The 26,945-nt window shown below is 46.7% G+C and overlaps 1 protein-coding gene across 5 annotated transcripts in view; it reads left to right on the top strand.

Moving 5' to 3' along the window:
- Window positions 1–11,260, top strand: part of CAB39L (calcium binding protein 39 like) — a 698,257-nt gene extending 686,997 nt beyond the window's left edge. For all 5 annotated transcript variants that reach the window (XM_078657345.1, XM_078657346.1, XM_078657347.1 and 2 more), the window contains one exon: window positions 7,230–11,260. In XM_078657345.1, coding sequence (XP_078513471.1) covers window positions 7,230–7,409 — 180 coding nt within the window. In that variant the 3' untranslated portion in view covers window positions 7,410–11,260. The remainder of the gene's footprint in view (window positions 1–7,229) is intronic.
- The last annotated feature ends 15,685 nt before the right edge of the window (window positions 11,261–26,945 follow it).

Here is a 26,945-nt window from a genome sequence, read left to right as displayed (position 1 = left end):
CCCGTCTGCACCGCCGGACAGGGAATCCAAGAGGTACAAGCAGTACGGCAAAAAGATCTTCTCGACCCTTAGTCTGGGACTGCGGTCTTCCAACACCGCATGCTTCTTGGGCCGTTACACCCACTCTCTGTGGGATACGGTCGCGGAAGTGATGCCAGAGTTTCCGTTGGAGGTACGGGCCAAACTCGGCCAAACCCTTGTGGAGGGCCGGGATGCAGCCAAATATTCTATACGGTGTGGGCTGGATAACACCGACTCACTGGGTAGAGCGATGGCAACGACGGTGGCGGTCAGACGCCACGCCTGGTTGAGGTCCGCCAACTTTTCGGCCGATGTCCAGAACACCTTGATGGACATGCCGTTTGATGGCCGTCGCCTCTTTGGCGGCAAGCCAGACCATGCGCTCGAGCACTTTAAGGACTCCAGGGCTACGGCCAAGTCCTTGGGCCTCTCGGCCCCGCGCCAGCAATCGGCTGCCTTCCATTCCTTTCGTGGCCACGGAAGGGGTGTACCCACACGTGCTGCCAGCCACGCTCCGCAGGGTAATACCCAACGCGGTGGCGGCCGTGGGAACCGCCGTCCCGGCGGTCGGGGACAACGGCGAGGTCAGTCCACACCTTCCCCCGCAGCATCTGCCTCTAAACCCTCCTAGTCTGTGCTTTCAGGCCCATGTGACGCCAGTGGGGGGCAGGGTTCGCCATCACCACCTCCACTGGCGCACCGTCACTTCGGACAGGTTGGTGCTGCAGATCGTCCGAAGGGGCTACGCCCTTCCCCTTCCGAGGCGAATCCTCCAGCCATGCCACCGCAGAGCCACCGTGTATCGGGGGATCATTTGCGACTTCTGCAGGAGGAAGTTACGGCCCTCTTGGCCAAGGGGGTCATCGAGCGCGTTCCTGGGCCAGAAGTAGGGTGTGGTTGCTACTCCCACTACTTTCTGGTACCCAAGAAGGGCAAAGGGGGCCTACGCCCTATCTTGGACCTAAGGAACGTCAACGGCTTCCTCCGGAAGGAGAAGTTCAAGATGCTGACACTGGCTCAGGTCCTAGCTGCCCTGGATCGCCCCAGACAGTCGTCAGCCACCTCCAGACTACGGCAGATCTCCTGCACCGGCTGGGGTTCTCCATCAATGTGCCGAAGTCACACCTGTGCCCCTCTCAGAAGCTCCTTTTCATCGGAGCAGTTCTCGACTCGGCGCGGTTTCGGGTTTATCCACCCGAACAGCGGGTCCGGGATATTCAGGCTCTGATTCCCATCTTTCAGCCGTTATCCCGGGTCTCGGTCAGGTTGACGATGCGGCTTCTGGGGCTGATGGCCTCCTGCATCCTGCTGGTGCATCACGCCAGGTGGCAGATGCGGGCTCTGCAGTGGGACCTGAAGTTTCAGTGGGCCCAGCATCAGCGCAACCTATCCGACCACTTCCTGATCTCGGAGGGCACTGCGAGACAGCTGCAGTGGTGGCTCACGGACCGCGATTGGGTCAGCGGCAGATCCCTCTCCCTTCCCCAACCGGAGCACGTAGTTGTGACGGATGCGTCCCTCCAGGGCTGGGGAGGCCACATGGGAGAGGCGGAGATCAGAGGCCTCCGGCGGAGGCCCGGCTCCACATCAACCTGTTGGAGTTACGGGCGATTCGTCTAGCACTGAAAGCATTCCTCCCCTCTGTCCGGGGGAGTGTAGGTCAGGTGTTCACAGACAACACCACCGCCATGTGGTACTGCAACAAACAGGGCGGGGCGGGGTCGTGGACCCTTTGCCAGGAGGCTCTGCGCCTCTGGCAATGGCTGGAACGCCAGGGCGTGACCCTGGTGGCTCAACACCTGGCAGGTTCTCTGAACGCCAGGGCGGACGAGCTCAGCCGTCGGTGCATGATGGATCACGAATGGCGTCTGAACTCGGACGTGGCGCAAGGCCTCTTTCAGCAATGGGGAGAGCCTTGGTTAGATCTATTCGCCACCGAAGAGAACGCGCAATGTCATCAGTTCTGCGCGTTGGAATTTCCAAGGCGGCACTCGCTCGGAGACGCTTTTCGTCGCGAGTGGAGTTGCTGTATACTGTACGCCTTTCCGCCTATACCACTTCTGCCCAGAGTGCTGAAGAAGATCAAGCGCGACCGGGCCCAAGTCATCCTTGTGGCTCCGGACTGGGCTCGAAGGTACTGGTATCCAGAGCTACTCAGTATGTCAGTCGATCCCCCGGTTCGTCTGCCTCTTCAGGAGGTCCTTCTGTCGCAGCAGCAGGGAACGGTCCTCCACCCGAACCTGTCCAGTCTCCACCTCCATGCTTGGAGATTGAGCGGCGACAGTTGAGGCCATTTGACTTGCCTCCTGAAGTCTGTAACGTTATTCTGGCAGCCAGGCGTCCCTCCACAAAGTCGGTATACGCCTGCAGGTGGAACAGATTTGTGGCATGGTGCACAGCAAAGGCTGTGGATCCACTTTCTGTCCCCCTTTCAGAGGTTCTCCTCTTCCTTCTTTCTCTTGCCCAGCAGGGCTCTGCTCTGGGCACTATCAAGGGCTACCTTTCTGCCCTTTCAGCCTTTCTGAGGCTGCCTGATCAACCTTCTTTGTTCAAGTCCCCTATTGTAAATAGATTTCTAAAGGGCATCACTCACACATTCCCTCCTGTTCCGTTTGTGATGCCTCAGTGGGACTTGAACCTGGTTCTTACGTTTCTGATGTGCGCTCCCTTTGAGCCACTTCACAACTGTCCTCTTCGCCTTCTGACTTTGAAGACTGCTTTCCTGGTTGCCATCACCTCTGCCCGGAGAGTGAGTGAGCTCCAGGCCCTTTCTTGTACTCCACCTTTCCTTTCTGTCCATCCGGACAAAGTGGTGTTGCGTACTAAGCCTTCTTTCCTGCCCAAGGTTGTCACGGCCTTCCATATCGGGCAGTCTATCACCTTGCCAACCTTCTTTCCGCCACCGCATCCCTCTAAAGAGGAAGAGCGGCTCCACCGTCTGGACTCAAAACGTGCGCTCTCATTCTACTTGGATCGCACACGCCAGTTCCGGGTGGATGACCAACTCTTTGTTGGTTACGTGGGCGCTAAGAAGGGGAAAGCGGTACACAAGAGGACCATCTCCTGGTGGATCATCTTGTGCATCCAGGCATGTTACTCCTTGGCTAAGAAGGAGCCCCCTGTTGGATTGCGGGCTCATTCCACCCGAGCCACGGCGACTACCACTGCCTTGGGCAGGGGAGTGCCCTTACAAGACATCTGTCAGGCAGCTACGTGGGCATCGCTGCACACGTTTGCAAGACACTACTGCCTGGACAGCCAAGTCCGGAGGGATGGCTTCTTTGGCCGTTCCGTCCTCCAGGACTTTCTGGTGTGATTATTGGTTCGCAGACCCACCACCGGGGTTGGTATTGCTGGGGTATCTATTCTAAGGTAAGGAATCTAATACTAACGTGTCTCTTTCAGATGCACAAGTTACTACTTGTGTAACGATATATCTGTAAGAGACATTAGTTAGTATTAGATTCCTTACCAGCCCACCCATCCTCCCCGTTCTGCGAACCAATATCTAGGGTTAAGGTTACCCCCTTTCAGGGCCCTAGTTTCAATGGCACCAGTGTTGGTTTTTTAACATGGCTCTGCGTTTCTGGCGCGTAAAAGCTGTGTCTAAGAACTGACGTCAGCACGCAGAGGCGGCGTCTAAGTACTCCGACGACATCATCACGGCGCCGACGACAGACGCGGAGCCGCAGACGCCTACCGACGCGCAAGGGTACTGCTACGCAAACATTTCTGGATCCAGTCTGACGCCTGGGGATATTCTAAGGTAAGGAATCTAATACTAACTAATGTCTCTTACAGATATATCGTTACACAAGTAGTAACTTGTGCGACTGTTCAATAAATCTTTTTATTGAAACGCCTGTCTATCTATTTCTGTGTAACTCTGAGGAAACTAAGCGTGCACGATTGACTGAGTGAAACTGTTATCTATTGTTTCCACGATTCTGAGACTGTTCCGATTCTAAGGGAAAGAAATTTGTCATGTTTATGCAGTTGTCAGAAACTACTCCCTTCTTGTTTATTCTAGAAGTTTCTAGTGACCTCTGAGTTAGCTGGCACAGAAATTAATTAATATTAACCCCTTGCATGCGCTGCGAATTTTCGCGCTGTGCGGCCGTTTTAAAGAGTGGGCGGGATCATGACGACCCCCAGCCTTCATCAGCACACGCTCACCGTGATGCATGATGGACAGGAGCCGTCATCAGCATGGAAGGGGTTAATATACTCAATAGAGGCTTACTGACCTCAGTCCTATGCAAAAACTATAGTGTATATTATTCCAATGCGCAGAGCCTATAAGGGAAATAGGAACTACACTACATGGTGCCCAACGGTTTGGTAAGGCACTAATTTAACGCTAGATACTGGAGTAACTCAGTCGTGCTTTTCTCACAGACCCCTACTCATAATACTCCATAAGACGTCTGGAGTGGGTAGGGATAATATCCGCCATAGCTGAGTAGGGCAAAAATCCTATGTATTAGCTGTTTGGAATGTTCAACGTTTAAGGATACAGTGTTCCAAAATATTGTGCACCTTATCTTTGTTTCCTTGAAACTTGTTCTGCATTTTTCAAAAACAATGTCCCTTAACGGGGATAATAATACTGTGACCAGTGACGCTGCGGCTGACCAAGTAGCAACAGCTTTTAATCATACAGGTTTTAATGAAACAGATGGGGTTGTTATAAACATCCCTTAAAATTTAAGGAGAGCCATCACTCTAAAACTTATAAAACATGGGCCTAACACCAAGAGGTGGTAGAACAGTTTTCGTGATAGAGGGACATGAATCTTTTCAGACAGAGGTATTCTATTCATGGATAGTATTCCCAGAATCAAATACAGTAACAAAAGTGTTTCACTTCTACAAAGAAGATGAACCCCCTGAGGAATATATTCCTTTCGAGGATATTGAAATTCCACTCACATACTAGAAGCATAATCTTTGGTTTAAAGGCGCCCTAAAACATTATAATCACATTACCAGGCTCGGTCCACTAGGTAGACCGGGAGCAACATGGCCGATTTTAGCCGGCTACACACCTCATCATCAATGTCAGATGAGGAACTACTTAATCAAATACAAGAATTAATACAATTACACAGTTAAACCACAACTGTCTGGAGTTCCTGATAAGGACTCTATTAAACAAAATCCTACATCTTCTAAAAAGTAGTGGGAAAATAACAAACAACATTCAAAACAGAAACATTCTCAATCCCGAGGTAGATCTCCTCAAAAGGAGCCCTCTGTAAGGAGGTATAACCTCAGGAATAGGGATAATTTGAAAAAAAAACTGACAAGTATCAAGATACTGATACACGTTCCTCTCGTACCTTTCAGATATCGTCACAGCCTGGTAAGTACTAGTTATTATCATCTTAATACACATATATGTTGTGAATCTTTAAATATGTATATATAGTTAATGTGCACTGCCCATATTTTTACAGTTAGCATTGTACACCAACAACATACGCACATTATTGAATGTACATCCACACCCAACACAAAAGTCTACCTTAGATTCCGGTGACAACGAGGTCGCTGGGTGTCATGGTCAAGTAGCGGAGGCACAGCAAGGACCTTGACAAAGGCCTTCAACTCAAAATCGGTTGTGGGATCCTGAAAAAAGGTGAGTTTTCACCTCTTTTTCTTCAATTCCACCAACCCAAGCTTGGAGGTTTCACTGCTACAGTTGCCTTGACGGAAAGGCACATCGTAATTGGGACGGCGGCAATCTTGTCGAGACTCCCTCCGACAGCCGCTTCTTCCCCTGACACCCTCAACAAAGGAGAAAGATCCTGGCAGAGATGGCGGGACTGCGACAGTCTAAACTCCACTGACCCACCAATGTCTAAATACAGCGGGTAGACCGCCAAGCCGGCGGGAGCGAAGACCACTGAAAAAGCGACAACGGGACCAGTTCAGCTACAATCTAAATCAGGCCCTTAGACAGATCGCTGGAAACAAGGCGGGCTCCCAACAACATTGTGGCTGACCTAAGGATACTTGTGGCAACTTTTGCGCCTCTAGGTATGAACCCGCAGTGAATGTGCCTGAGATATCAACAACTTGCTGCTCTGCACAGCTAGTCTCCGTCACCTTCCCATGATGAGTAGGTGGTTGAGTATCCAAAGAAGAAAGCCCTGCAGGGCCATTGCCTCTCAAAGCTTTCGCCGCTTGTGTTTTAAGGAGGATGTGTGCTGAGCCAGAACACTGGAGGAGGCTTTCCTTCTGTACTACTTCTTGTGCCAGTGCTCACCGCTTTAGGGGATGGTGCTCTCCCTCTCAACTACCACCTGCAAGCACAGACACCTGGGTCAGTACTGGGGGTTGTAGTCCTCAAAGGGCCCACAGCTATCGATGCTTCACATCCTTTCCCGTAACCATTGAGGTTTGGTTAGTACGAGTTTTCTGGTACAGAAAGAAAATTGTTTTACGACCATTTACTTTCAGTTTACCTCCAAATTTGGACCAATGAGGGTGAATTTGCATGTGTGGTCCCTAGAAAGGTGGGTATGCCTCACTACCTCACAAACAGAAAATTAACATGCACCCTGCCTTGTGTCTGAGACCCTGTACTTACCTCGTTCTAATCCTGCCTGATCATGGAATCCAACATCTCTGAGGGATCTTGTAGCTTCGCTTTGAAGGGATCTCGTGCCAGTAATATCATATAGAATACAGATGTGGACTGGATGACTCAGCCTGAGATAGAAAGGATATGCAGAGTAGCATTAGGATGTGCGTTGAATAATGCAAGGGAAAAGACATGTTTGAAAATACTAGAAAGTGGAGAGGCTAAGTCAAGTGCAATTAATTTACTCAGCCCAAGAAAAGCAGTTTTTGATCCACATTGTTCAGCGGATAGTAGTGAACTGGTGAGTGAACAGACATACACAGGGACAAGGCCAGTAGTGTATGTCGGTTGTGATAACAGTAAAGTCACACAAAGCTCTATATTTAACACTTTTAGAAAACGTTTCTGCTCTCATCGTTAGGTGACAGGGATATCCGTCGTTTGAGGGTGAGAAGGAGCCAGCATTTAAAAGTGAGAATGCTATGCTGCCTGTAGTAATTGGCGAATGGCTATGCTCTACTAGCTTATCATAAAGTTGTTTTGTAGTCAACTTAGTTGACATAGCTATCACATATCATCATTAAATATGTTGTTAAAATGATTTTTTCTTTCCTTCTAGGTGTTTGTGGCCAATCCAAGCAAAACCCAGCCAATCGTGGACATCCTTTTAAAGAACCAGACCAAGCTTATTGATTTTCTGAGCACCTTCCAGAAAGAAAGGACAGATGATGAGCAGTTTTCTGATGAGAAAAATTATTTGATCAAACAAATTCGTGACTTGAAAAAACCAACAGCATAAGAATTCCCTATCTTCGTGCAAGCAATAATCTCAGTTCACTTAATAAGCGGCGTTAAAAACAAACTAATGAAGGCATCACCTGTGCCTATCTTTGTTTTAGGTTAGCAAATTGGCTGCTAAGAAGGGTTTTATATTAAAACTAAAAAACATGATTGATATTTTCTTCTTCATCAAGTTGTGCTGAATAATGTGAATTTAAAAGTTAACTCTAGCAGGCACAGCATAGATGTCGATGTCCTCGCTTGTACAGTGATTTGCAATAATTTATTTTTCGGCAGGGCATAGCTGCCATTAAATAGAAACGGCTGGTTTTATAGTATGGTGATTGTTTCTCACATTAGCCTTTTCTTTCTGTGGTCTTTTCCAGCCTTAATTAAGACTTGCTCTTGCCTTGCATTCTGCAGGTTTTTTGTTTCAAGTAAGTTGTCCTTTAGCAGCTGTTCCAGTCAAGGGGCAATCAGGACTGTATGCGCTTGTTCGACTATGCATTTTTACCTTGCCCCTCCCATTCCGTGCAACTACATGTTTGCTTGGTTCTGCACGAAATGTTGGTCAGTGAGATAGTTCTTTTCCACTCATTCTGTGAAATCGGTTGTCTAGTCCACAAATGATGTCATACAGAATGGTAGGTGGATGTTTCTTCTCATTGGTAATGGTACACATCCGATTAAGGTAATATCTGAATCGTTTGGTACCTCTTCAAGTGCATAACAAACTCCAGTTAGATTTTAGCAGGTATATCACTAAGTGTAAAACTTTTTTTAGACCAGCCGTTTCTTTTTTTTAAATTATGTTTCACACTTTTACTTGGCAGGTATTCTGTCCTCCATGTGGGATAGTGTATACTCGGGGCTTTCTAGGTTTTTAAGGCGATTCTGCTATTTTCCCCACACCTTAGTGAGTTTCTGTAAACCACATTAATTCTTATGTACAAGTTCATACAGCTTTTACTTCTTTATTTCCAATTAGACTAGGTTATCCTTTGCCCCACTCCCAGGGATGCTATGCCGCTCTCCAATGAGGAAAGCCAGTGGCAGTAAGAACTTACCTTAGTGTGTTGATTTTACCTCACCTTAAATTCCCTAGAGAATACATTTTAGATCTGGATTTCTTGTCCATTACCACCCTGGAGTATTCATGACTACTCCACATCATTCTTGTATTATTGGTTCACACTGAAAATGTTTCCAAGACTTGTTTTTCCCCATTTCCTGGACCTTTTTTCCAAAACAAAAAATATAAATTAAAAACATGTTTTAACTAGCCCTAGTCATTCACCTGGTGTCGAAGACCTTCTCTCCAATTCCCCTCAACCAGTTCCAGATATCTTTCACCCAATTAATATGTAGTTTCCCCAGAACATAGAATTCGTAGATGATGTCTTAGTCTATACACAAGCTGTAATTATTTTGACTTCTTTAAATTTAATAGATGTCGACTTCTAAGGGTAAATATTCTGGCAGTTCCAAGACACTTTGCAGCTGAGATTTCTGGATATGTGCCAGTCTAGGTAAAAACCTGACAGCCTTGAATCCAATCACGAATTTGCTTTGTATCTCTTCCTAATCTGCATGACCTCCTGGATAATATCTCCCAGCAGTGATTCCCTTTTCTTCACTTATGGAAACAAACTGCAGTAAATACCGGCTATGTTTCTCATTTACTGGCTAAACATTCCAAATATGTTGTAAATCCCATATTGATACTCCCAGCCTTTCCATTTTAGTCAATGGGTCGCAGTGGTTGCTCCCCCTTCTTAAAGGACTAGTTTATGAAGCTGCTGCACTTCAGTTGCCAATTATTCAGTTACTCATACTACATTAAGGATCCCCATATTAGAACGATTATCGGTTTTCATTAGACCACGCCTTTATGTAAGTGGGGGAAAAGTAGTTAGTGGCTAGGGCGTATCTTACTTGATTGGCTCTTCAAATTGCTTCTGGGAATATTACATTTGGAAGGCAGCCATCTCCTTTGAGTGTTCATCAGTTTTGGTACTGTATTGCCTCACACTTCCAGCATGGTCTGCCTTTGGCTTATCCATTTATGGTTTACAGTATTGAAAAAGTATGGCCCTGATTCCGATTTGAGGAGATATTCTCTTTCTGCTGGTAAAGGAGATACGGGTCGAACTGGCATTCTGAGTAATGCACTGCTACCACACTTGGGGTTTTCTGGCAACAGATTCACCAGGTCAAACCTCAAATCTGCCACCATATGGCCCAGCAACAACTATTTCTCTGGAAATTACCGATCGACAAAGAGACACTTTATAGAAGTGCGGTAATTTTGCATTCCGAAATTACAGGTGCCCATGGCATTGGTCATTTCTGGTGCAAGATTGTTTCACACCATGTGTTTCATAACTTGAACATTTTCAGTAATATTTATTCAGCTTATTACACAACAGTTTTTTTGCCAATTTATGTACATACCGAACACATGTGGTTTGATTTTGCAAGGTTCAGATTTCACTACTAATCACTTATGCTTTTTGCTCATCGTTTTCTCATTACTTATTATCTTACTGGTGTGAAGAAAATCTTTCCTGATTTTTCTGTTAAGTCCACATTGAAAATATGGTCGCTATAAATTAAACCCGGGTGGAATTGCACAGACCTGCAATGCACACTATATGATCCTATGCTCCAGATGCTTATAGCCGTTTTCTAACTCATGTTCTAGATGTGCACCTGTCAACAGCAAATGGAAGGTGTATGATTTAGTAGTAGCCTGCACTATGAGATAGCTGATGGGCACATATGCCTTCTCGACAAGTATGTGTACAGTTTTGAATCCTGCAAGCTTGGCTCATTCCTATAAAGCAGATAAAATAATTAGCATTAAGTTGGGTTATAGAAAAACTGTTATTTAGAGCACTTCAAAAATGCAAGACTGGTAGAAAGGCTACACGAAAACCTATTATTATTATTTGTGTAATGTGTTGGGGGAGAGATGGGTTTAATTTAGTGATTGTTGGTGTTTCCCTGTGGAGGGCTCAAATGCGATACACTGTACCCAGGGACAGCGGTGTTACTCTGTGTTTGACTGGTTCGATCTACCACACGTTTATCAAGGAATATGTCCATTCCAGTGTGTACTTTGTAACAGCTATTTAAAGAAAGAAATCTTTTGTAATCTCATCCACCGCTGGAAAGGCCAATTTAGGGTTCTTGGTTGCTATCGGTGGCTTCACGAACATAGAGCATTTTCTCCTCCCTAGGACAAACACTTGAGTTCTGCTTAAGGCATACAAATAGAACTATTGCAGAACCACTCTTATGAGCCTTACGGTCACTTAATGTTATTGACTTGTATATTAATTGTGGAAAACATTTCTCTCCTCATCTTGCATTATTATTCATTCCTGTGTGATGGGTGATTTATTTATTTTTCTGAAAGAGTGTTGATTCAGGATAACTTCTCACTCAGATGATTGAGAAAATCATCTTGGGTCCAGTGTATCCCACGTGTGTTATTCATTTTAAATTCATAGGAGAAGTGATGGGTGGTGGTTAACAAGGGCCCTAGCTTTATTGCGTTATTTCGGATCGATTTGAATCCGTATTTTTGGTCCTATTTAATCTACCTTTGAAGTCTTTGACGATGGCTACATAGAAATACTTAACAGAACATCAAAAATCAAAGCAATGTGAGAGTATGTCCACACAAATGTTGTACAGTTAATGGATTAAAGATTTACTATTTGAACCTTAGAAACGGGATGGGATCTAATGAGTGAAGTTCATTATTAAAAATGCCATGTGTATAAAAATCAGTAACTATATCTTAGCAGTTTGTACTTACAACGTTCTATTTGCAGCATATTAAAGGCACGGTTACTGACAGTGTGTACGTTTCTTTATTCTTATTTTCATTTATGTTTAACATTATCCCCTAAAGAAAACATGTTAGCCATGCCATGAATGCAACAAGTAATAGAGAGCATCTTTTCCCCAAAGTTATCTCTGAAAATTCAGAGTAGGTGCATATCCTATCCAATTATTTAATAAATAGAAACCACAATGGTATTTATGATAAGTTTTCCAGATTTACGTTCAGAGATACTGGAGGGCACCCTGCACCTAAATTGGCATTCGAGAGATAAAGCACTCAGAGAGGGGATTTAGGATTAACTTCGTAGACTCAATCTGCAATACCAGGTAAAATTCTGCAGGTTTTCCCAAATTCCAGACATTAGTGTGCGGACAGTTACAACCCACAATAAGCAGGTGGTAAAGTTAAGCAAAAGGGCAGTAATCATTGAGGGTGTCCATGGCAGACATTGGTCTGTCTGGGGAGAGCATTATCTGCTTCCCCAAAGATGCTGCAAGCGGTCGATCTGGGGCCAGTGTGTGCCTTTGCCCACAACTTGTGACCCCTACACTACAGTATTACCGAATGGCAATCTGCAGCCTTTAATCCCAGGTGCTGTAAACAGTGTGCTACTCAGGTTTCAATGGAGCGCAGTCATCGCTTGGAGATACCACTTCGGTAGACTTGTAATGGGACCCTAAATGTTTGGACCAAGATACATTTTAGCAAGGAATATAACTCATGTACTTATTTGGATGTCTTTTGGACTGTGTGGCTGCTTTGCACATGCAAGTATAAAGTATTAGTGGCACGACACAAAGAAGAATGAAGGGGTTTAGTTTCAAACTGCTGACATCAGTCTTTAAGGATGTACACAGTGTGACAGTTGAGACAGAAGTTTCCAGTGTTTATGATTTGAAGTCAGTGTTTCAAAGCCCTGTATTGTCAGAACATGACTACGGAAACCTCTCCCTGACATCTCCCAAAATTTGACTAATAGCAGTAGACATTGCTGTACATCTTACAGGAAGGCTGATTTCCAACTTCCGTCGATAGAACCACATCTTACTGGTTCTGTGCACATCAAACAGACTCCTGATAAAAATCCGACTTCTGAATTAACCATCTCAGAAGAGAATGCACCCTAAGTAGAAGGAACCACATCCACCTCAAAACACCCAACTGTGGAAAGCAAACTACTCATTCTCACTTTTTCAGTGAACTCTCATTCTCCCAAGCTCCAAGTGATGTCCATATCTGAAAGAGACAATTAGTTATAGATTCCTTACCTTAGAATTACCCCCAGGCATCAGACTGGATCTGAAAAGTTTTTCGTCAGCAGTGTTCGTCATTGGCGTCGTGGTCGCTGGGATGACGTTGCGGTCGCTACTTAAACGCCGCCCCCGCGTGCTGACGTCAGTTCTTTCTTTTTCCGTGCCAGTCATTGCAGATCCGGAGAGAGTGATACCTCCAGTAACTTTTTGACGAACTTTTTGATGACTTTTGTCAACACCGTTTTTGAGTCTTCGACTCCTGGTGCATGTCAGCGATACCCAGTTTCAAGGCTTGCGGCCCCTGCAGCCGGCTGATGTCAGTGACGGTTACGCACCGCGTCTGTCTGTTTTGCCTGGAGCAGGACTACGATCCCAAGTCATGCTATGACTGCTGGACCATGAATCCGAAGTGGCCCGAATGCTTCTGGAGGCCCGGCATTCGGCTCTGCGCCGTTCAAGGAGCCCAGTCTTCTTCAAAGTCTTCGCACTCCTCAGGTAAGTTGAAGCACAAGAAGAAGTCGAAGAAGCATAGTCGCTGTTCGACTTATCCCCGTCGGTCGGCCGACACGACAAGGGATACGGGTGGTGCCACTCTCGCGGCTCTGCGTGCGGAGCCCAAAGGGTTGACTCAGTTTTCCTCCTTTCCCGAGACCCGCAGTGACCCCTGCCCAGCTTCGCACCTTTTACGAAGCGATGCATGCCATCCTTCAGGTCCCGCGGACTCGGCTGGGGACCCTGGTCCTTCGACGCCGGCGGCTCCGGCACCACAGGGACCCCATGGATCCATGCCTGGCTCCAGATTGGCATCCGGTCGACCTAATTACACCTCTCCCGGTGCCAATTTCACCAGCACCACGTCCGCAGCTGACGCCGGTTGTGTACCCAGCCAGCGTCGACCCCAGCCTCCTCCCTGACCTGGACACGGAGCCAGACCGGCATCAACAGACGCCGGATCCGGTGCCAATGGGTACCTTTGTGTCCTTGTTCTACCCTGCAAAAACAACAGTTCGTGGCAAGAATGCAGAACAGTGTCATACATTCACCCCAGTACAGAGATCTGGGCCTAAATCCATCGTTTTTTTGCTCACCATGCCATTCCAGTTTGAACCCAGCCATATGCAAATCAGTCTTGACCCTGTGCCCCATGGGAACAGTCCAGCCCGAACTGCCAAGCCAGGTCCTCCCCTGGTGCACCAATCAGGCCAGATTGGCAACCAGTGGAGGGTGAAGAGGACTGGGAGGGGTCTGGAGACCCTCTAACTGACCAGTTGGAGTATGACCTGGACTGGAGAGAGGAACTGGGAGAAGCCAGTGGTCTAGATACTTCCCCAGACCTTGGCATGTTGTCTCCTCCTACCCTGGCTACTGAGGAGGGAGCTTCTCACACAGTGGTTTTGCGTAGGGCGACCGAGGCTCTCAACCTCGAGCTACCTACGGTGGCAATCAGGACTAACCTCCTGACAGAGGTGCTTCAGCCAGCAGCGAGCTCTTCGGAGCCCCTGCTGCAGTTCAATTAAGCCCTACCCAACATCCTTTTGGGCACCTGGTCCAGGCCCAATGCAGGGGCTCCTGTGGATAGGATGATTGCCTGATGCCACCGCCCGGCCTCAGGCGACCCCACTTTCCTCTCCCAACACCCCACCCCTGAGAGCTTGGTGGTCCAAACCTCCACATCCAAAGGCACATTCCCTAGCGCACCACCTGATAGGAAATCCAAAAAGCTGAACCATCTTGGGAAGGAGATGTTTTCTTCCTACAGCTTAGGACTGCGGTCGCTGAACACCGCATGTCTCTTGGGCCGTTATACCCACTCTGTGTGGGATACGGTGGCGCAGGTGCAGCCCAGTGCCGGGATGTACTCTCCTGTGCAGTTGCTGAGGCGAAAACGAAACGGACGAGCTACCAGACGCCAGATATATCGCCAAACACTCAGCTTCCAGAAGATTCAAGAAAACACATATTTATGTGTGAAACTTTGCTGTAACAACTTTTAAAAGAGCACCGTAAGATTCCAGGTCGTAAACCATACTTGAACGGCTTATATTATCAGGGAAATAATAGCAGAGACCTTTCTTCGTGATCGGCTTTGTTTGGCGTCTGGAGCTGGCCTCTTCGAATGCGTTATCTTTAACTGAAGTTTTCTTTTTAGAAAGCTGCAGATGAGAAGTGTTTTTAGAAAACCAGAATAGGAACCTGTAAGGATCACCGTTTTAAATAGATGATTCGGCGAATACTGTCTCTTGCACTAAAGTGTTGAATAAATATCTCTAACAGCTTCGATTAAAAGTCTCACCTAGAAAATGCGGCATACTTTGAAAAACATCCTATGAAAAGTGTGCCAAGAAAAGAATAGAACTGCGGATGCATTTCGTAATACACGTGTTGCCGTAGCTGCCTTCTATAGTGAGCATACCGTCTCTGCAATCACTATTATACCAAAAAAGAATTTTGCTGAAATTGTCCTGATGAAGACACAATGAATGTGTCGAAACGCGTTGACAGGAATCAGCTTCTTCGATTATTTTCGGGAATCATCAATATTTTATTGTTTCCCTGATTACTGTATATGAATTGAATTGAAGAATTGTTTTTTAAAAAGAAAAAACTTTTTTAATTATGTGTATCATTGAATATGTTCATATCAATTTTTATAAGTATAATTACATTTTTCATGTTATCATTCTTTGTTTTAGTGTCTTTCTCCTTATGCTGTGTACTCTTATAATTATAATTTGTTCTTGCCAGCTAATTTGCTTTTAATTTGCCTGGGTTTATACTTTCGCATCATGTTGCTGAGGGGAGAGACACAGTGAAGTTTATCATACGATATGGACTAGACACCGTCGACTCGCTAGGTGGGACAATTCCATTGTCAGTAGCCCTTCGACGCTACGCCTGGCTGAGATCGACTGGGTTTTCTGGGGATGTTCAAGCTACCCTTATGGACATGCCCTTTGATCTGCAGTCGCCTGTTCGGCAACAAGGCAGACAGCACACTAGATCGCTTCAATGACTCACGGGCTATGGCCAAGTCCTCAGGCCTCTCCACCACACGCCCTGCCACAGTGCCCGGAGGAGGCCCGGGTCCTACTCTCCTGTGCTGTCGCAGATGGTAGAGATGCAGCAAAGTTCGTCATTCGATGTGGGCTGGATAACGCTGACTCGCTGGATAGAAAGATTTCTATGCCAATAGCCTTGAGGCGCTGCGCCTGGCTGAGGTCTCCGGGGATGTCCAATCAACCCTTTTGGACATGCCCTTTGATGGCCATTGCCTGTTTGGCAACAAGGCGGACAATGCACTCGAGCGCTTCAAGGACTCTAGTGCAACGGCCAGATCCTTGGGCCTCGCTGCCACCTCTCGCCCTGTTCAGTCTGCCTTTCGCCCCTTTCGTGGCTATGGAAGGGGTGCCCCACCACGTTCCACCCAGTTCCACAGGCCGGCGCAAGCTATCCAGCTCCTGCATGGCCGGGGAGGTGGGACCCACCGTCGTGGGTCTGGGAGCCAGCGAGAGCCAGTCCACCACCGCCCCTCTACAGCAGCCTCCAAACCCTCCTAGTCTGACCTTCCAGGGCCACCACTCGCCAGTGGGCAGCAGGATTCGCCGTCACCTCGCCCACTGGCGCACCATCACACCGGATAGGTGGGTTTTACAAATAGTCTGAAGGGGCTACTCCCTCCCCTTTAAGACTCCCCCCCCCCCCTCCCCTGCCATGCCACCTCAGTACCATCGCATGTTGGAGGATCATCACAAGAAGTTATGGCTCTTTTGGCCAAGGGAGCCACCGAGCGAGTTCCTGCCCCAGAAGTAGGTCGTGGTTGCTACTCCCGCTATTTTCTGGTACCCAAGAAGGACAAGGGCGTGCGTCTTATCTTGGATCTCAGGAACGTCAACCGCTTCCTCCGGAAGGTGAAGTTCAAAATGTTGACGCTAGCTGGTAGCGTTGGACTTGAAGGATGCCTATTTTCACATCCTCGTCCTGCCTGCCCACCAACGCTTTTCGGTCGCGGTTGGTGGTATTTGTTCTAGGTACTGGGGCCACAGAGGAAAATCCACCTATGTTTTTCTAAATGGATATTTCTTAGGACGGTGCTATAAGGAGAAGAGAACCACACTCCCTCTTCTAGATTAGGCTAGGGCCACACAAAGTTATAGACTCCTTAGCACACGTTTGATAATTCAAATGATATACATGTATTTCACCATATAACAAAAATGCATTCTTAAATTATTAAATCCTTTTTAGTCAAGGTATTCTTTGGTGTTGTTTAATTTCTGGAGACGTCACAGCCAACACGTGTTTCGTCGTTAGGGGAATGTAACCCACGACTTTCTCAAGGCTGTTAGGTAAAGAAAACGAGCATTGTAACTTTTTGTTCTGATAGCCATATGATATTATGTACATTAACATACATTTAGATACGTTTGGCGTATTAACTTTGCTGATGTGATAAGGTGGTGTTCAAAATTGTGCAGTTTCAATATTAGGTACATTGACTGTTATTAATACAGATGCATATTTAAATGATGTTCAACTGGTGATCTACACGGTGTTCTTCTGAGAATACAGAAGGTCTATGGCCCATTTCGAAAATATGGAGAAACCAGTGTTTTTATTTGTCACCGTGCAGCACGACTGTCAGCATGCAGAATGATCAATTCCGAAAAGATAGTGCTCCTAAATTTTAACTCTACTTGTGATATCATGCGTAATGTAAGAGATGCTAAGGGTACCTAATCTTCTTTGTATTGTTGTTTCTGTATTAAAAGAAAGTGGAAAGAAATTAGACGCCGACCTGAATTAATAAAAAGCGTCTTTACAGTTTAAGTTCTTTCGTTTGATCTGCATTTGATATACTCACAGTTGTTGAGGTGATAATTCCAACCCTCAAGGGGTTCTGTTTGGGGACCTTGTTCGTATCTTGTGATTCTTAGAAATGTAACCAGTATTTTGGTTTTCCAATGTGCAGCTGTAATTCAATTGATTCCTTACTGCCCCACCCATCCTCCCCGTTCTGCAAACTGATTTCTAGGGTTAAGGACTTCCTTTCAGAGCCCCAGTTTTGTGCACCAGTAGTCAGTGTCTTGCATGGCTCTGTGCTGCTGGCGTGGGAAGTCGTGTACAGAACTGGCTTCTGCACACGAGGACGGCATCTAAGTAGCTACAGTGACGTCATACCGGCGACCACGACGATCGCGGAGCCGAGCGACGCCACCTTTCGACACGCAGGGGTACTGCTGACGAAAAACTATGCGTATCCAGTCTGATGCCTGGGGGTAATTCTGAGGTAAGAAATCTATAACTAATCTAGGTCTGTTACAGATATATTGTTCTTTATCACCTACAAGCAGCAATTTAAGGCTCTTTATTTTGGTTTGTAACTGGCTCTTGATTACTCTACCCCCGTGTAACTTAGCCTGAATGTTGTTTAAACTGGGGACTTTTATTTTGTATTTATGGATAAATAGATGACTTACAATACAAAATAAATATATTTTTTAAGAGCCACGTCTAAATGTACATTATATTTAAGTGCCCCAGTTTCCTGATTTTACAGATTTTTACAGATCAGTACAGACAGAAAACAATGTGTTTCCTGTCTGTTTATATTTTTGAATGCGGAAAAGTACTGAGAATGGTGCTTCTTGTGAGAGACTCTCCATGTTATCTTTCATGAATTCCAGGCGAATGCTGATCAGATAGACAGCATGGGGAGTTAATAAACAGGATTAGATTTCCTTAAATAGAGGCATATGTTAACCTATATTTGTAGTATAACACTAATATGTACCTGTGAGTGTAGTGTTTTGTTATATGTAGCTGCTTAATTTACTAAAACGCAACAGGCATCCATGTATAAGTGTACATCTACAAGTTAAATAAATGTGGAAATGAACAAGTTACTTACCTTCGGTAATGATATATCTGTAAGAGACAAATATTAGTTATAGATTCCTTACCTTAGAACTACCCCTAGGCGTCAGACTGGATCTGGAGAATGTTTTTTCAGCAGAACCCCTGCGCGTCGATAGGTGGTGTTGGCCAACTCCGCGTTCGTCACCGTGGTCGCTGTCATGACGTTGCTAAATCTACTTACTCTACACAACATTCCATGCCAGAAACGCAGAGCCTTGCAAGACACTAACCACTGGTGCACAAAACTAGGGCCCGAAAGGGAGTCCCTAACACTAAAAGTCAGTTCGCAGAACGGGGAGGATGAGTGTGACAGTAAGGAATATATAACTAATATATGTCTCTTACAGATATATCGGTTCGAGGCATATGGGCTGCAGATGGTACATTTATGAATAGATCGCCATCTGGTGTTGGGCTCGGATGATTGCACTTTGTTTTTCTTCTGGAGAAGTCTTTGTCGTCATAGGTGACTCCTCCTCTCGGTGTTAGTGCGCATGGGCATCGGCTCCATCCTTAGATTGTTTTTTTCCGCCATCGGGTTCGGATGAGGATCGAAGCGCTCCGGACCGACTTCAACAAAGAAGGTTATAACCGGCGCGTATTCCTTTCCAAATCGACGGTATCGTTATCGAACGCGACTTCACTCCATACCGACGCGATTCGAAGGACGACGACTACGAGAAACTCGACGTAGTCCAGCCCGGGGTCCATGGAAAGGACTCCATTCAAAAAATGTCCAACGTGTGGTGCTAAGTTCCCACACAAGGACCTACACGAAGTGTGCAACCTCTGCTTGTCCCCTGAACACGAATCCAGGGACTGTGAGGCCTGTGCAGCGTTCTCGTCAAAGTCGACGATTAGAAACCGTCGAGCCCGAAGACACGAGGTATCGAGAATGCAGTCACAAGCAATCCCGGAGCTGTTCGAGGACCAGCACCCAGAAGAGGAGGAAGAAGAGGCCGACGAGGCGGGGTCAGAAGCGGACGAGTCCGACGTCGAGGAAATCGACGTCCAACAAACCGTGAGTGACGACGTCCCTTTACCGAAAAACAGACCCCGCACGGTGTCGACCCCGCCCTCGAGCCCGGTCAGACAACCGAAAAAAGTTTCCAACGCCCCGCCTTCGAGCCCGGCAACGAAACAGAAACCGAAACACTCGGTCCCCCATCATAGTGGTTCCGGTTCCGATAAACCGACCACATCGACACCGAAGCACCAGGTCAAGGAAAGCTCGAAGTCGAAGCAGTCCATGTCGACACCGAAGCACGCTTCGGCGCCGAAAACACCCTCGACACCGGGGACATCTTCGATACCGAAGAAGTCGGATCCGAACAAAACTTCGGCACCGAAAATACAAATGGACATTTCAAAGAAAAAACACCTTTCGGAACCGAAAACTGCGGTACCGACACAGGAACACGGAACGGATCCTAAACAAAAGACTTTGTTTATTGACCCAAAGACTGGCAAGGTAGTCACAGAACTACCTAAAAAGAGGAAACATGAACATTTGGACGACAAGGCTCATCCAAAGAAGAGAACAATGGGGACGAATACAACTCCTCCCCCTTCTCCCAAACCTCACACACCATCTTCGCCTCTTCCTCACAATAGGCCAGATATTCCTCCCACACGTCCATCTACACCTACAACAGATGGAGAGAGTGACACAGGGGAGGGGGGACACCCTGGGGATGATGAGGACACAATCCCAGAGGAGGCAAACCCATGGGAGGAGTATAATGTGGGATCAGGTAATGATACCGACCTTGAGTCATATCCCTCAAAACCTTCACCTCCTGATGACAATACTGGGTTTGCACAACTCATTACTAGAGCAGCAACATTTCATAAGGTAGACCTACATACAGAACCTCTAGTACAGGACTTCTTATTAGAGACACTACCTACTGCACAAAAAACATCAGGAACACTACCAATGCTAAAGGGCCTTCTCAGTCATACATCAGAGATATTCAAAGACCCAGTGAGGGCTAGGGTATTGAACCCAAGAATTGATAAAAAATATAGGGCAGCTCCAAAAGACCCAATATACATTAAGGGACAAATTCCTCTAGACTCACTAGTGGTCACAAACGCTCGCAAGAGAGCAAACTCTTTATCTACAGGAGAAGCGCCACCTCCTGACAAAGAGTCTAAACTAATAGATGCCTCTGGCAAGAGAGTAGCATCTCAAGCGGCAAACAGTTGGCGCATAGTTAATACGCAAGCACTACTTGCAAGGTATGACAGAGCGCATTATGATGAGTTAGAAACACTCATCAAACATCTCCCTAAAGAACATCAAAAGAGAGCTGATCAACTTATACAAGAAGGGAAGTTAATTACTAACACTTCAATAAAGTGCGCCCTAGACGCGGCAGAAACTGCGGCAAGGTCGACAAATACAAGCATCATGTTAAGGAGACATGCATGGCTGAGAGTGTCAGGATTCAAACAAGAGGTACAAACCTCGTTACTTAACCAACCTTTTGATGGGAAAACACTTTTTGGCACAGGGACAGATGAGGCCCTAGAAAAAATGAAAAAGGATACAGAAACGGCTAAATCAATGGGAGCATTGCAACAGCCGACACAAAGAGGTTCCTTTCGTAGATCCACCTATAGAGGAGGATCCAAAAGTACAGGTACAAACCAACAGCAAACCTCTTTTACACCTACATCACCCAGAGGTAATTCTAGAGGTGGATACAGGGGTAACAACAACAAGGGTAGAGGTCGCGGAAACAACAACAACCGCAACTCTCCAACCCCAAAACAGTGACTTCATAGAGCTTCCCCCAGACCATATAACACCGGTAGGGGGACGCCTATCACAGTTCCTACCTGTCTGGGAAAACATCACATCAGACAAGTGGGTAAGACAAATTATCCAACATGGTTATTGCCTAGAACTCACAGCTACCCCACCAAACATCCCCCCCAAACAGCGTCCAATGAAACAAGATCACCTGACACTGTTAAAACAGGAAGTAATATCACTGCTAGAAAAGCATGCCATAGAGAAGGTTCCACAGCACCAACAGGGAACAGGAGTATACTCCCTATACTTCCTAATCCCCAAAAAGGACGGGTCTCTAAGGCCAATACTGGACCTAAGACCTCTCAACGCATACATAAATTCGGAACATTTCCACATGGTCACGCTCCAACAAGTACTTCCTTTACTGAAGAAAGGGGACTTTCTTTCTACACTGGATCTAAAAGACGCTTACTTTCATATCCCTATTCACAAAGCCCACAGGAAATACCTCAGGTTTGTGGTAGAAGGACAACATTATCAGTTCAAAGTCCTCCCATTTGGTGTCACGACGGCACCAAGGGTGTTCACAAAATGCCTGGCAGTGGTAGCAGCTCACCTAAGAAGACAACAAATTCATGTCTTCCCATACTTGGACGACTGGCTAATAAAAGCCAGGTCGCAAGAGGAGTGTCTGCAACACACACAAAAGACAATTCAGCTACTACACCAGCTAGGGTTCACGGTGAACTACACAAAGTCACACCTACAACCAAACAAAGTTCAACAATATCTGGGGGCTACCATAGACACAGAAAAAGCCAAAGTGTACCCCAACCCAATCAGAGTCCAAGCAATGCTTACAATCATTCAGAGATTTCAGCCACAACACTCACTAACAGCAAGAGTGTTCATGCAGCTATTAGGCATGATGTCATCCTGCATACTGCTAATACCATATGCAAAACTACAAATGCGTCCGCTACAAGAATGCTTAGCGACACAGTGGAATCAGGCTCAAGGACAGATTACGGATCTGGTGTTGGTAGACGACCGCACACACCGCTCTCTGAAGCGGTGGAACAGAACAAACATTACCAAGGGGCGGTCGTTCCTAGAGCCAATTCCACAGGTGACAATAACAGCAGACGCATCGCTCACCGGATGGGGAGCACATATGGACAAATACACAGTACAAGGAAGGTGGAATGTGCAGGAAAGAACACTGCACATCAACTATCTAGAACTACTGGCAGTATTTCTAGCATTGAAAGCCTTTCAGATACATGTTATCCACAAAGCAGTCCTGATCAGAACAGACAACATGACAGCAATGTATTATATTCAAAAACAGGGGGGGGCGCACTCTCTACAATTATCCAGACTAGCACAGGAAATTTGGAGATGGGCCATTCCTCAAAACATCTATCTGTTAGCCGAACACCTACCAGGAGTTCAAAACCAGATAGCAGACATCTTAAGCAGACAGTCGGAACAAATACACGAATGGGAACTGCACCAACAAATACTGCAGCCATTCTTCCAAAGATGGGGACAACCAGAGATAGACCTATTTGCCACTCATCAGAACGCAAAATGCCAAAGCTTCGCGTCCAGGTACCCACATCACCTGTCGCAGGGCAATGCGTTATGGATAAATTGGTCCAACAAATTTGCATACGCTTTTCCCCCTCTCCCACTAATCCCATTAGTGGTCAGGAAACTGCAACAACATTCAATGACCATGATACTAGTAGCACCCACGTGGGCAAGACAGCCGTGGTTCACCACGCTCCTGCAACTCTCACAAGTGCCACATCAAAAGCTACGAATTCTACCCATGCACCTTACACAGAACCATGGAGAAATAATGCACCCAGATCCAACTCAATTGAACTTAGCGATCTGGCTCCTGAAATCCTAGAATTTGGGTACTTAGATCTCCCCCCAAATTGCATGGAAATAATTAAACAAGCGAGACGTCCAACCACCAGAGCATGCTATGCAGCTAAGTGGAAGAGGTTTGCTATACACTGTACTAATAACAATATCAACCCTCTAGACGTATCAACAAGGGAGATTATTTGCTACTTGTTACACTTACAGCAATGTAATCTAGCGTACACATCTATCAGAGTACATCTAGCAGCTATAGCAGCATACCTACAAAACAGGCAGCGCATATCACTGTTCAGAGTACCAGCGATAAAAGCATTCATGGAAGGTCTTAAAAGAGTCATTCCACCAAGATTACCACCTTCCCCAGTCTGGAACCTCAACGTAGTACTCACCAGACTAATGGGGCCACCCTTCGAACCTATGCATAGGTGCGAAATACAATTCCTTACATGGAAGGTGGCATTCCTTATAGCCATTACCTCACTCAGAAGAGTAAGCGAGCTACAGGCATTAACAATACAAGAACCATTCCTACAGATACACCAGAATAAAGTGGTTCTTAGAACAAACCCAAAGTTCTTGCCTAAAGTAATTTCAGCATTCCACATCAATCAGCCAGTGGAATTACCAGTCTTCTTTCCAAAGCCACAGACGGTGGCAGAAAGGGCTCTACATACACTAGATGTTAAAAGAGCCATTTTGTACTACATAGAAAGAACACAAGACTTCAGGAAAACTAAACAACTATTTGTAGCATTTTCCCCAACACATAAGGGCAATCCTATCTCTAAAGCAGGCATCGCAAGATGGATTGTAAGATGTATACAAATATGTTACATTAAAGCAAAGAGAACATTAACTGTTCCTCCTAGAGCTCATTCCACAAGAAAACTAGGAGCATCTATGGCATTCTTAGGGAACATTCCCCTAGATGACATATGTAGAGCAGCAACTTGGTCTACACCACATACATTCACAAAGCACTACTGTGTTGATGTACAGGCTGCACAACAAGCCAGAGTGGGCCAAGCTGTATTAAAAACTCTATTTCAGACAGTTGCGACAGACACTGGTGACCACCGCTAGGGAGGTAACTGCTGTACAATCTATTCATAAATGTACCATCTGCAGCCCATATGCCTCGAACGGAATATGCTACTTACCAGTATGCATCTGTTCTTGGCATAGAGGGCTGCAGAGTGGTACATGCCCTCCCTGCCTCCCCGGAAACCTGTGTCTGTCCCAACATTATCTTATTTAGATACATTTACATGGGCATATCTTTATGTACTACACTACACTACTCCATCTAACCCTACTATGGCAAAACAATCTAAGGATGGAGCCGATGCCCATGCGCACTAACACCGAGAGGAGGAGTCACCTATGACGACAAAGACTTCTCCAGAAGAAAAACAAAGTGCAATCATCCGAGCCCAACACCAGATGGCGATCTATTCATAAATGTACCACTCTGCAGCCCTCTATGCCAAGAACAGATGCATACTGGTAAGTAGCATATTCCTTACCGAAAGTAAGTAACTTGTTCATCTGAAAGAGACTATTAGTTATAGATTCTTTACCCTAGAATAGATACCCCAGCAATACCAACTCTTTCACACCAGAAAGTCCTGGATAACCAAACGGCCGAGGAAGTTGTCTCTCTGGACCTGACTGTCCAGGCAATAATGTTTAGTAAACGTGTGCAGTGATACCCACGTAGCTGCCTTACAGATGTCATGGAGGGGGACACTGCAGCCCAAAGCAGGAGTGGGTGCCGCCGCCCTGGAGGACTGGGCGCGCAGTCCTACCGGAGGTTTCATCTTTGCCAAAGAATAGCCAGTCCTAATGCAAATAACGGCGCACCTAGAGATGGTCCGTGTTTGCATGGCCCAACCTTTCTTTGCGGCCACCTAGCCAACAAAGAGCTGGTCATCCACCCAGAATTTTTTGGTGCGATCCAAATAAAATGAAAGCGTGTGTTTGGGGTCCAGACGGTGGAGCCTCTCCTCCTCTTTAGAAGGATGCAGGGGCGGGAAAAAGGTGGGCAAAGTGATGATCTGTCCTATGTGGAAAGAGGTAACCACTTTGGGAAGAAAAAAAGGTTGAGTTCGAAGGACAACCTTGTCTGGATGAACAGCCAGGAAAGGAGGCTTAGAGGATAGAGTCTGGAGTTCACTCACTCTGCAAGCAGAGGTGATGGCAACCAGAAAGGCAGTTTCGAGCATCAGGAGCCTTAATGGACAATTATGTAGCGGCTCAAAGGGAGCGCACATAAGATAAGTCAGAACAAGATTCAAGTCCCACTGAGGCATTACAAATGGAATAGGAGGAAACAGATGAGTAATGCCCTTAAGAAAACAATTTAAAGTAGGGGACTTGAAAAGAGAAGGTCGATAAGGTAAGCAAAGAAAGGCCGAAAGATTGCCTTTTAGTGTGCCCAGAGCAGAGCTCTGCAGGGCCAAAGAAAGGGGATCCACAGCCTTCGCTGCGCACCATGCCACAAATATGTTCCATCTGCAGGCATATACTGTTTAGTGGAGGGACGCCTGGCTGTCAAGATAACACTACCGACTTCGGTAGGAAGATCAAAAGCTGTCACCGCTCAATCTCCACGTAAGGAGGTGGAGGCTGGCCAGGTTCAGGTGGAGGACCGTCCCTTGCTGCTGTGACAGAAGATCCTCCCGAAGGGGTTGTCTGATTGGAGGATCGATGGCCATGTTCAAGAGCTCGGGATACCAGACTCTCCGTGCCCAGTCCTGGGCCACAAGAATGACTTGGGCTCGGTCGCCCCTGATATTCTTCAGCACTCTGGGCAGAAGTGGTATAGGCAGAAAGCCGTATAGAATACTGCAACTCCACTTGCAACGAAAAGTGTCGCCTAGTGAGTGCCGCCTTGGAAATTCCAAAGCTCAGAACTGCTGACATTTTGTGTTCTCTTTGGTGGCAAACAGATCTAACCAAGGGTCTCCCCACTGCTGAAAGAGACCTTGCACCACCGCTGAATGAAGACGCCATTCGTGATCCATCAAGCACCGGCGGCTGAGTTCGTCCGCCCTGGCGTTCAGGGAACCCACCAGGTGTTGAACCACCAGGGATATGCCCTGATTTTCCGCCACTTCCATAGGCAAAGGACCTCTTGACAGAGAGTCAACGACCCCACTCTGTTTGTTGCATTACCACACGGCAGACATGTTGTCTGTGAACACCTGAACTACTCTTCCTTTGAGAGATGGAATGAATGCCTTTAGTGATAGACGAATCGCCCAGTGCTCCAGAAGGTTGATGTGGAGCCTGGAGACCAGAGGCCTCTGATCTCCACCTCTCCCATGTGTCTGCCCCATCCCAGAAGTGACACGTCTGTCACCACTGTGCGCTTTGGTTGGGGAAGGGAGAGGGTTCTGCCATTGACCCAATCCTGGTTCGTGAGCCACTACTTCAACTGCTGTGCAGTCCCCCCGAGATCTGGGCGACATCATAGAGATTCCCCTGGTGCTGCGACCACTGGAAATTCAGGTCCCACGGCATAGCCCGCATATGCCTCCTGGTATGACCCACCAGCAGGAGGCCATGAGGCCCAGCAGCCTCAGGGTCATTTGCAATGAAATCCGGGATAGAGGTTGGAACATCTATCCCGGACTCGCTGTTCCGGAGGATAGTCCCAAAACTGTGCTGTGTCCAGAACCGCTCAGAAGAAAAGGAGCTTCTGAGATGGGTTCAGGTGCAACTTCCGCACGTTGACTGTGAACCCTAGTGAATGAGGGAGGTCCTCCATAGTCTGAAGGTCGGCGATGACAGCCTGGGGTGAGCTCGCCTTCAACAACCAGTCGTCAAGATAGGGGAAGACTGGAACCCCTGATCTGCGCAGAT

Source organism: Lissotriton helveticus, chromosome 8 (assembly GCF_964261635.1).
Source record: "Lissotriton helveticus chromosome 8, aLisHel1.1, whole genome shotgun sequence".
Classification (NCBI taxonomy): Eukaryota; Metazoa; Chordata; class Amphibia; order Caudata; family Salamandridae; genus Lissotriton; species Lissotriton helveticus.
Note: the sequence above shows the minus strand (reverse complement) of the source record. Positions and strands in the feature narration are given on the sequence as shown.